Source organism: Lygodium microphyllum, chromosome 28 (genome assembly GCF_053477565.2).
Source record: "Lygodium microphyllum isolate KBCC chromosome 28, Lygodium_microphyllum_v1.1.10, whole genome shotgun sequence".
NCBI classification, from domain to species: Eukaryota; Viridiplantae; Streptophyta; class Polypodiopsida; order Schizaeales; family Lygodiaceae; genus Lygodium; species Lygodium microphyllum.
In genome coordinates, this window is record NC_141162.1 from 2,605,983 (window position 1) to 2,617,512 (window position 11,530).

An 11,530-nucleotide genomic window follows, 5' to 3' on the forward strand; every position below is an offset into this window, starting at 1 on the left:
AACATATGGCATTGACTATGAAGAAACATTCAGTCCGGTTGCAAGGATGGCAACCGTAAGAGCAGTCATTGCTATGGCTGCATCAAAGGAATGGTCTTTACATCAGATGGATGTAAAGAATGCCTTCTTGTATGGTGATTTGCAAGAAGAGGTCTACATGGAGCAGCCACCAGGTTATGTGCATGTTGTTCATCCTGAGTTTGTTTGCAGGTTGAAGAAAGCCTTGTATGGCTTGAAGCAAGCACTTAGAGCATGGTCTGACAAGATAGGATAGTATCTTGTCACTATTGGCTTTCAGATTTCCAAGGCAGACTTCTCACTTTATGTGAGAAAAACAGAGAAAGGTATTATGCTACTTGTCATTTATGTTGATGATTTGATTATGATAGGTGACAGTGATGAAGATATCCTTCATGTGAAAATGCTATTGAAGCAGAAGTTTGAGATGAAGGATTTGGGAGAGCTGCGTTATTTCTTGGGCATTGAGGTGATTAGATCACCAAGTGGGATACAGCTCTTGCAGAGGCAGTATGGATTGGACATGCTGTCCAAATATGGGATGACAGGCTGTAAGCCTATTTCAGTTCCCTTGGAGCAGAATGTGAAGCTGAGCACAGATGCAGGTGAGCTTCTGGAAGACCCTACTATGTACAGATGCATAGTAGGAAGTTTGATTTATATGACTATTACCAGGCCAGATTTGAGCTATGCTGTTGGATTGGTAAGTCAGTTTATGCAGGCTCCAAGGAAACCGCATTTGGATGCGGCTAGACGCATACTCATGTATGTGAAGTCCACATTGCAGTATGGACTATTTTATGAGACTGGGGTTCACATACAGTTACATGGATACACTGATGCTGATTGGGCTGGTAGTATTTCTGATAGACGATCTACCAGTGGATATGTGTTCTCTTTTGTGAGTGCTGCAGTCACTTGGAGCAGCAAGAAACAGCCTACAGTTGCCTTGTCAAGCACAGAGGCTGAGTACAGGGGTGCAGCAATGGCTGCATGTGAGGTAGCTTGGTTGCATAAGCTACTTTATGATATGCATCAGTCTACAGATGGGCCAATTGTCATTTATTGTGACAACATGAGCAGTATACACTTGGCAAATAACCCAGTCTATCATGCTAGAACAAAGCACATTGAGGTGCATTATCACTATATGCGGGAGAGGGTTTTACTAGGTCTTATTGATCTAGTTTATGTCAGCACAGAGGATCAGGTAGCTGACATATTCACGAAGGCATTGGGCGTAGAGAAGCTGCGCAAGTTCAAAGACCTGCTTGGTGTGCAGGAATTGGGATTGAGCTCGAGGGGGAGTGTTGAGATATGGAGCTCCACTCGTGATATACCAGGGTGACCGTTGTGCATTTATGTCACCGACTTGTCAGTTGTAGACGCGGTTGGTACACCGCCCATGAATAATAGCTACATGATAGCTATCCTTATCTACTCTAGTTCGTGGCTCAGTTAGTATGCCACCTTAGTTAGTTGAGTTTGGTTTGAGACCCATATATAGGGTTCTTCTATTTCTTTGTATAAGAGTTCTTTTGGCTTACACAACTAAGAAGAGGAAAACTGTTTTCAGCCTCCACCTCTGTGTGTAATCCTCCATTGTGCAAGCAAGAAAGCTACAAGTGAGACTCCTTCCTTCTCTCCCACAATCTTGACATTTTTTTCGCCGCATTTTTTGTGCTGAGCAAGCGCCATGGATGGAGAAGGGGGAGAGGTGTCCAAAGCCACCAAACAAAGAGGAAGTTCAAGCCATGCATCCACAAGTAACTGTAGATGACTCCACTTGACATGTAAGTGCTACTCTTCTCATGCACTGACGGAAATGGAAAGCTACTCTTGGCAGTGTAAAACAGGGCAAAACTGTGTATTTAAAGGGGAGCAACCCATACATACAAGAGCTCTATTATGAGTCTGAAGGAAGGACTAGGCCTGATGACTTGTGTATGTTGAGTTTGATCTCCCATGTCAAGAGAGACATTAAACTCACTCCCTTGAGTCCTTTAAGAGTTGAATAGGGACTGTTATTGGTCTTCCAATTTCGTAATCTAAAGGGCTGAAGTTCATCTAATTGCTTTATTGTTTAATGACACAAAGGACTCATTCTTGCTCATGGAAGCTTACTGCAACCTACTATTGTGGAAGCTTGAAGAGAGGAGTGTCAAGAAGCCTTCTTGACTTGTTTATGTGAAGAAAGAGGGCTGAATATTTCAGCCCAAACAAAGAATTGTGGGTAGCTGCACTTATTTTCCTCCTCTTGAAGATTCATGATCATTCACTAGGCTTACTTAACATTTTTATGCTTGATGCAAGTTGACATTGCATAAGCATTGTGGAAGGGGTAGCAAGAAAGCATCTTGATTGCTCTATGTACATGCTTGGATTGATATAGGTAGCCAATAACAGGGTTGTCATGGGCAATAGGAATTCCTTCTTCTCTCCTACTTCTATATGCTTATTTCAAGCTACCTACTACTTGTTACATGCTCTTGAATATAGGGGCTGTCTTTGTACTTCATCAAAGTGTCTTCTTGGGAGATAGATGCCATGTATGTGGGCTGAAATAGGCAGCCCTCATAGTGATTTGTGGACAACATTTCCTTTTACTTCTCTATTGCTTCATATGGTATGATTTACACTTGTATTTGGTTGATCTATGCACTCTATGCTAAGGAAAGTTCACGCTATTATCAGAGGTGAATTCCGGAATCTTTATGGGCTAATTTGGAGTTGCTATCTTCAGTCATATTTAGAGTTTTAGCTACAGTAGTGTTCTTTTAATTCATTTCCTGCTCTTCAAAATACATCTTTTCAAAATATGCAAGTATTATGTGTCCCTATAGCAAGGCAATGTTTGTAGAACATTCATAGATGCTTTGAATTGAATTAAGAAGAGCTTTATCTCTTTATTTCTTGGCTGTGGTATCTTGTCCTTATCAGGATCTCTATTTTAGCTCTTTTGAAGCAAGTCTCTTTGCCCTACAAACCTTGTAATTGACTCCTGAGTTTATGTTCCAAAAAATCTACATTGAATGTAACCATGAAAAGTTGATTCATGCTATGGTATCATGTATGCATGATGGGTTGCAGAGTTGTTTATGATACATGAGAGCATATTGTACTTGACTTCATAATTGCTCTTACAATCAAGAAAATAAGCTTGATTTGAGTTAGACCGTATGAGGTAATACTCATGTGATCCTTGCTAAGAACATGCAGTTGGAAACTCTATAAACATCTCGAAGGACTTGGCTTGAAAACCTTCAACTCTTCTCTTATCTCTACCATATCCGGAGTTTAAGCTCTTGAACTCCAATACAATCTTATTTCTCAAACCCCTATGATTGACCTTGAAGAGCCTCTTGAACCTTTAAACATTCACTATAATCTACCTATCTCTTGAAGGCACATCTCCATTTATCTTGTTTAGTTATCTTGCCAAACCCCTATGGTGACCTTCATCCCTACGCACTGTGACAACAATAAAGAAAATATTCTCTAGAATATTCATTGGCTGACTGGAAGGTTCATAATCTGGTCGAACATGCCGACACGACTACCTTCTCATGCTATAAAAGAAATGCTCCTCCAAAGCTATAATCAATTTTTATTTCACCCAATCGGAGTTCTTCCAGCTAGCTTAAGCTCTTTGTCTATCATCTATCTAGATTGCCATCTAAGCTTCACAATGGAGGCACAGATGTGGATAAAGCCATCTTTGTATCATTCTATTTGGAATTAAAGAAGTTTTTGTTCTTCTTATATTTTTTGCGCATTCTCTATTCCTTGCTTAGATTCTGTCTGCTACACTGTGTAATTTTTACATGGTATTAGAGTCTAGGGGGCTCTAAGAAGTGAAGAGTATGTGAGAGGCAAGGGATTTAACAGTGAAGAGAGGAGCAATGTCGTTTGGCACATTAGATAGTGGTACTACTATACTGACAACTCAAGTACTGAGGATTTGTCCACCAACCTTCAAAAAAGACGAGTTAGATGGTACAAACTACACTTTGTGGGAGTTTAACACTAAAACTTTCCTTGATTCTTATGAGCTCCTAGAGATAGTGTGGGCATTGGCCCATAACCACAACCCACCTTGACCTATTAAATTCAAGTATTATGATTCCTCCAAACACATATCTTCTATAGGTTTGGAAATGACTGAGGGATGGAAGATGTGTTGTATATCTTAGTTATAAGCTATTTTGACAGTGTTTTGACCTTGATTCATCATACAACCAAGGCATCAAAGGCTTGGAATGTACTAAGGAGTTAATAGAAAATGCAAAACCAAACAAATATTCAAAACCTCGCGAAACAACTACATTGGACATAAAATACTAGTAAGAAGCTAGCTTGGAAGTGTCTTCGGATTTATCCAACAAAGTTTGATGGACCAGTAACTACCCTAAACACTCATGTGAGAGCCCAAGCTTTGACAATTGAGGAATTTTGTGCATTGATGGAGTTGTGGTGTAAAGCCACAAAAAGTAGCAGTAGTAGGGATGCTATATTCTTTGTCAATGCAAAAGGCAAAGATGGTTCCTTTACCAATGGTGATGAAAACAAGAAAGGTGATAAGAAAAAGTTTCAAGGAGAGTATGTCTAGTGCAAGAAGAAAGGACATGCAATTGCAAATTATCGTGTCAAGAAGGCATATTAATGTTATTGCTAACGTACTTAGTATTGTAGAAATGCAGACTTTTGATTCAATGATTTGTACCTAGATGCCTTTGACCATAACTTTGGTAATGTATAGCAAACAAATTTAGAATGCATCAACTACTCTTTTCAAAGATTACACATATATCAATGGATTTTTGTATTACCAAAGAAAATTATGTGTTTGCACCATATAGGACCATAGCTATTGAAGAAATGCGTACACCCTCATACATGGGACATCGAGGAATTCACTCTATATTAACTGCATGTAAAAAACATTTTTATTGGGCCAATTTAAAGCATAATGTTGCTAAGTATGTATTTAAATGTATTGTTTGCCAACACATTAAACACAATCATCAAAAACTTCATGGTTTGCTTATGTCATTACCTATACCTAATGCACTATGGGAACATATCTCTTTGGATTTTATAACTTGTTTATTTGCCACATCAACACATAACAACATGATTTTGACTTTTGTGGGATAGATTTAGCAAACAAGCATATTTTATACCCAACTCCATTTGCACCTCCAGCTGCTGAATTTTTTATTCATAGCATTTTTCCTCATCATGGTTATCCTAAGGTTGTCATTACTAAACAACATGCAACACTTGCCCAACAACTCAACCACCACTCTAACTTTTGTCTTCAGCCACTTCAAGAGACAGCTGAAGAGCATCCATACAAGGAGCCCAACAACTCGACCACACTCTAACTTTTCCCTTCAGCCACTTCAAGAGACAGAGGAAGAGCATCCATACAAGGCATTAGTACAAAAGAACTTTTCATAGAAATTTACTAATACAGCCATAGTACATGTTCCACTTTTGAGCATGAGAGCATGAAGAAGATGCCTTTATTGATGAGTCAATATTGATTTAGGCATGCCCCCATTTGGATAGTATATGCGAACCAGCACTCAATTTCGACCATGATCAGCTTAGCTATCTAAGTTGTTGTCCTCAAGGGTAGTCCCCCAAAAGAGAAAAAGGGTCATTCAATGTATGTCTTAACACGTTTGTCAAATACTTCTTAAATGGTTATACATGACCACTTGAGAGTACACCCCTCAACAACCACTAAGGAAGTTGCTGCGTTTGAAATTTATCAAGAGAGCTTGGCCCTTTTCTTGGCAGCTTAGGATTTCTTTTGAATTTGGACATATGAAGACATCCGCAACGTTTCTTACTTTGACATTTTGTCAAAACTTGGGATCTTAGCTTTGATATTTTGGCAAGTTGACTCCTTTGAATTGACCATTTCTTTCCAAAGAAGATGTATAATCTTGATTAAGCATGCATGTTGAGGCCTATCTTTAACTCTACAACAAATTTTCCCTCCATGGAAATTGCATGTCAACAAGTAGGTTCTTCGACATAGCATCTTTCATAACACATGCAATCACTAGGCATCTTACTTATTGACTCTTCATGGTGTTTGTTATACTTTGGTAACTTTACTTTTCTACTTGGTCATGTGCATACAAATGCAATGTGATCTACAGTTTGGAGCACACAAAGGTATGAATTCCTTCATTTTGCTTTGATACATGTTTTTCTTTCTAATGGGGTGCCATTTTTGGCAGCCTATTAGATACCTTCATAGAGCCGCACACCAGTAGAGCTTTGATATATATGCTACTCCATGTTGTGTAGTAAGTGCATGAAGAGCATAGAAACATGTTGTTCCCTCTTGGAGCTCAAAATGCAATTATTAACATTTGCATATTCAAAACATATAAGTTGAATGAACCCCTCTCGCTAGGACCTGCTTGTTTGCCCTATTTCACTATTTCAATTTATAAAGCTTGTATCCGGGTAACTTCCAAAAGGGAAACGCAAGAGTCATCATCAGCTCTAAACAGTTATGGGAGAGTTGTGAAGTAATATTATGTTCTTGGTACTTGTATGGTTAGTGAAATTTGAAGTAACATGTCTCGGTACTAATATGGTTGGTTAGTACCTCCCTTTGAATGTAGATGGTCATCCAGAGAAGTAAATGTTTCTCTCTTTTTGTGGTTTGGCATAGGTAGTCAGTCTATTGGGCAATGGAGCTCTGCTGTTCATCCCAAGCAACAAAGAGGACCCTCTTTTGCTTCCAAATGCCTGCTTTGGCAATCAGGTAAAAGGCCCCATGCTAGCTCATGTTTAACAGCCCCTCCAATAGTCACTGTCATGCCATACCCTCTCATGAAACAGAAACCACTGCCTGCTCTCAGACCACGGTTTCATATACTCGACCATCCTCAGCTTCTGAATCCTCCTCTCCGCTAGTGTCGCGCGCATACCTCCACCTGTGGGCATGCAAGCTCCCTGCATAATTGTCTCCATTGTCTTCAGACTCATGTAACCTATCCTCTTGGTATCCAGCTTTTCTGCTAGACCCTTCATTGCCATCCTCCCCTAAGCTTTCTTCTCTGCCAACATCCGATGAATGTCCCGTAAGATGTACGGGCCCTTGCGATGAACCCTGTGAATGGGTAGCTGCTCCATGCTGCTCATCATAGTAGAGTGATGAATGCATCTGTAACTGGGTCGTGCTGGCATTGAGTTGGCCATAGTGATCTTCAGCAAAAGGTGGTTGATGGAACATGGGTGTGTCCTGCTGTGAAGAATTGTAGAGAGCTGGAGTAGCTTGGTTTACAGCAGCAGCAGCAGCATGGGCAGGTACCCAGATACCACCTAACACAACCAGCTGTGGAGCATGAGGTGCTGCTGAATGAAATCCAGAATTCGGCCTTCTCGTGTGCAGTCGGTACTTCTGCAAGCACGTAGGAATTCTCATAAGATGCGTTCAGTGCACCCTCAATTGAGGACATGTTTATACTGTTTTGAAACAAGCATACACAAAAGAAAGAGCAAGAAAGCATTTTATCACCCTTGCAACATCACGATTGCATAGAAGAATGTGCTTCCCTGTATGTGTTTATCCATAGTTAATGACACGTGATTTTGCATCAACAGTTGATGTTACGAGATCCCAACATATCATTCTCTAATGCAAGAGCATGTGATTGCCAAAAAGAAGGCAATCACAATTTTACACGCAAATTGTCAAGCAATACAGCGATTCAGAAAGAAATCAGACCTTCATCTGAATGAGGCAACAACCTGAGTGCAAAATGATGGCAATGGTCATTCACATGAACAACAAGTGCGCACAAACTGTTTTCCCAAAGTACCTGCAAATGGCTTTTGACCTCATCATTTGTCAATCCCTCGACCTTCATAAGCTCCCGAATTTGTTTGGGGGTGGCAACTGTAAATGCAAGTTGCACAGAATCAAAGTGAGGAAACACATTCAATCCCCCCAAGCTTTTACATGCTCCTGCCTAAAGTGGCTGACAGAATGCATAATACCTTCTGAGCCACCAAGCTGTTGAAGGGCATTGACAAAACGGCGGTGAAGATCGGGTGACCAGCATCTTCTAGGTTTGCGCTGAGGTGCACCCTGTCCAGAGCTATTATTTGTTGAGACTGCAGGTGCATTTTGCACTTCCTTCGTGGGATGATGAGGCTGGCCGTTTGCTCCCTCATTCTCTGTGGATGTGGAAGGCCTGCCCAATTCCGCGCTTGGACTGACCTCTCCATCTCTGAAAGTTGGTGATGGAAGCTCTGTGAGATCAGCCAAATAAGATGGTTTCCTGTCCCTGGAGAAAGGCAAGAAAGCCCCTCCTACTCTCCTTTGAGAGTTCAGAATTGGCTTTGACGCTTGCTCCTCACTAGTGCAAAAACTGTCCCTTCGTTTGAAAGGTTTGTCTGTCATGGAAGAGACAATCTGCAATTGAAAGCAAAAGGATTCACCTTGTAAGATGAAGATCAAACCGAGGTTAACAGGCTCCGAATGCTCAAGAAACCACAGATTTCATCAACTTTGGATCGGCTGCACTCACTTCTTGCCCATGCGCATAGGCTTCTGCCTGGCTCCAGAACTTGGCCTGTACCGCTCCATTCAATTTCCCAACAACGCTGCTATAGTTGCAGGGCGTGGTCTCCTCCATGTCTTCGCAGCTTGAACTCCTGGCAGTGCTTTTCAGAGGGATGAACTCCTCAAGGATGGGCCTCCTCTTGGCCGATACCGGGTCTCCTTCAAGGCTACTCTTCAAGGGGGGTTGTAAGCAATCAGTCAGCTGCTCCTTGGAAGCTTCAATCTCTGCCAAAACAGCAGCAAAAGTGAGCAGGATGCAAACCATGGAAGGTACATCCGTGCGTCCAGTATGGTGTATCCTCATACATGCATGCCTGTTAAGGAATGTTCGTCTATATTTAAAATTTTTGAGAGACTGAACCATGGCTTGCCAGACTGTATGGTCAATTAATTCTCCACAATTCCATATGTCTCTATGCAGTCAAGCAATGCATTGTACTTCTAATGTCTTTTGTCTGCACTTCCACCAAGCTTGAAAATAGAACCCCAGCTATTAATGGTTCCAATTGCGAAAGAAGACAAGTGTTGGATGCCATGATGAAGGGGACAGCCAATTATAAGGAATGCATGCAGTCAAGCAGGCATTTGTGATGGAATGAAACCAGTGACAACATAGCCTGCACTAGGGCAAATGGAGGCAGATTTACCATCGCTCAGCAGCTGCATGCAGTAAGGTAGCTCTCGTTTGAAGGCCTCGATCTTCTTGCGCTCGTCTTCGAGGGCGGTGAGGTACTGCTCGAGCTTGCAGACCCTCTCTAGCTGGTCAGTGACACCACCACCCAACTTGGCCCAGTTGCAAGGCCTCCCGAGTGTCAGGTCTGCAGGAGAGCCCATCTTTAATGCTTCCAGACCAGATTAAAGCCCTCTGCTATCACTCGCTTTCTCTCTCTCTCTCTCCCTCTCTCGCTGCTGCCTTTTTGCTTTTACCTGTCCAACCATGAAGCTATGTGTTACCGGTTTGCCGCATACACTGGTGCATACATATAGCTCTGCCACACACACACACACACACACAAAAACATATACAGAGAGAGGGGGTGTCGAGGTGAGAGAGAATTCTTGGATTTAAGCCAAGATATAGAACCTTCTCCCATCAACATCCCTACTCACTTTACTGTCAATGTGCCCCCCTATATATGTTTTTTTGCATAATCCTACAGGAAACCTTAGCAATGTCCCTTATTGAACACATGTATATACCTAATGTGGCCTCCTGATAGATCAAAGACCATCAATTTCGAGAACAAAAGGTGTAGAAATTCCTTTCCTTTTTTGATGATGAGAGAAGAGGCAGAAAAAGTATCACCAAAGACAATCCGCAGATATTCATTACAGAGGAATAAAGCTAGTGAAATTATTGTCAGAAGGAAAAGGAACCCCCATAACACATGAAGAGGCTAAAAGGTTTTCTGTACAGCCTCTCTCTCTCTCTCTCTCTCTCTCTCTCTCTCTCTCTCTTGCATATCCGCAAAGAATCCGATACTGGTCAAAAGACACCTTGATTGGACTTCCCATGGCAGCATATATTCCATAAGAACAAAATCATTAAACCCTTCCCCTCAATCCTTACCATACAGAGCGTGCCGCCTATGAAGGACTATTAGCAGTCCCCAATCACTGCATTAACCCACATTTAGCCACCTTGATCACGCAATTAACTACCTCAACCTCCCAAAAAGAAATCCCGAATTGTTCCCCTCACAATGATGGTGCCTACTCGTGATGAAGAAAAGGATCGAGTGAGCTAACACCATTGAAACTCTGATTAGAAACTCCATTTTGACTCTGATACAAAAGAAGCTATAGAATAGAATAATTGAGGAAGACAGCGAGAGGGAGGGAGCGGAAAAGGCGTATATTTTGTGAGCTGAAAGAAGCAGTACCAGGAGGATCAAGCTGCACTCTCTCTCACTTTTGCACTGAGAGAGTATCGAAATGAGTGGATTCTTCTTCTTTTGGGTGATGGATCAAGCAAAGGCCAGGAGTGGAGGAGCATAAAGGAGGCAAGCCCACTATAACAGGCATAATCATCAGAGAGAGAGGGGATTGGGCAAGCAAGCAATATATTCGGAGAAAGGAGAGAAAGGGGGGAGCGGGGGGGGGGCATGCATGAAATGATTCAATGAGAACTGCTGCAATCTTGAGAGAGAGAGAGAGAGAGAGAGAGAGAGAGAGAGAGAGAGAAGCAATGGATGATTCAATGGCTGCCCAGATTAGATAAAACCGCTTGAAACAGGGGAAGAGGGGGGGGAATATAAGGAGGGTAGATTCGGGCCTTCTGGGGGAAGGGACAACCTTAGCACAGAGAGAGAGAGAGAGAGAGAGAGAGAGAGCAGGCACAGGAGTGAATTAAACTAAGGGGGGAGTTTGGGAAGATTCTGGGTGGCAGTGAGGGATATTCTTGAAAGGATCAAGGGCGTGCAGGCGTGTCCATGGAATAAGCCCCTCTCTACCTACAACATATTCTTTTGAAAGGGTCCTATAGCATTAGTATAGTAGGCCTCTCTTTCGCCTCGTGGGATCCCCTCCCCCTGCACACACTAACATGAGCTCATTCTGATCACATTTCAACCCCATGAGGCATTGCTATATAAAAAGGCCATGATTCCATCTATACACATCCTCCTTGCCATACACATTGCTGAAATGATTAGAACATTAACACTTTATGGACCCTTTTATGTATGAAGTCATACCTTATGCTAATCGAACTTCCACTTATGTTTCTACCCATGTACCCTTTTCCTTACACCTTATGATAATTGAATTCCCTTATAGGTTCCAACCCATGTCCATATCTTATCACCATGTGGCAATGCTACTACTAAGGAGCCTCTGATTGCATCTACACACACCCTTGAGCGGTCCCCCCCCCCCCCCCCCCCCCCCCCCCCCCCCCCTCCCCATTCCTCA

At 42.1% G+C, this 11,530-nt stretch overlaps 1 protein-coding gene across 4 annotated transcripts; it reads right to left on the reverse strand.

The window, feature by feature from the left end:
* Positions 1-5,514: 5,514 nt before the first annotated feature.
* LOC148011130 (transcription factor NIGT1-like) lies at positions 5,515-10,746 on the reverse strand. Of its 4 annotated transcripts, none has more exons than XM_087670573.1 (6): positions 9,545-9,742; positions 9,265-9,435; positions 8,583-8,842; positions 8,050-8,467; positions 7,872-7,948; positions 5,515-7,450 (listed from the first exon to the last, which is right to left on the reverse strand). In XM_087670573.1, the coding sequence occupies exons 2-6, from the start codon at positions 9,281-9,283 to the stop codon at positions 6,905-6,907; spliced, it is 1,320 nt and encodes a 439-aa protein (XP_087526699.1). In that variant the 5' UTR covers positions 9,284-9,435; positions 9,545-9,742; the 3' UTR covers positions 5,515-6,904. The 4 variants fall into 4 exon arrangements, with proteins under 4 accessions (XP_087526699.1, XP_087526696.1, XP_087526698.1 ...); XM_087670570.1 differs by lacking the exon at positions 9,545-9,742 and adding an exon at positions 10,501-10,746 and having other exon boundaries at positions 5,516-7,450; positions 9,265-9,544; XM_087670572.1 differs by lacking the exon at positions 9,545-9,742 and adding an exon at positions 9,818-10,108 and having other exon boundaries at positions 5,516-7,450; positions 9,265-9,544.
* Positions 10,747-11,530: the final 784 nt, after the last annotated feature.

Excerpts from the sequence above, each read along its gene's own strand:
- LOC148011130 (XM_087670570.1), bottom strand. The coding sequence starts at position 9,451 with ATGGGCTCTCCTGCAGACCTGACACTCGGGAGGCCTTGCAACTGGGCC. Across the intron at positions 8,468-8,582 it reads CCTATGCGCATGGGCAAGAA|ATTGTCTCTTCCATGACAGA; the intron begins GTGAGTGCAGCC and ends TTTCAATTGCAG. Across the intron at positions 7,949-8,049 it reads ACAGCTTGGTGGCTCAGAAG|TTGCCACCCCCAAACAAATT; the intron begins GTATTATGCATT and ends TTGCATTTACAG.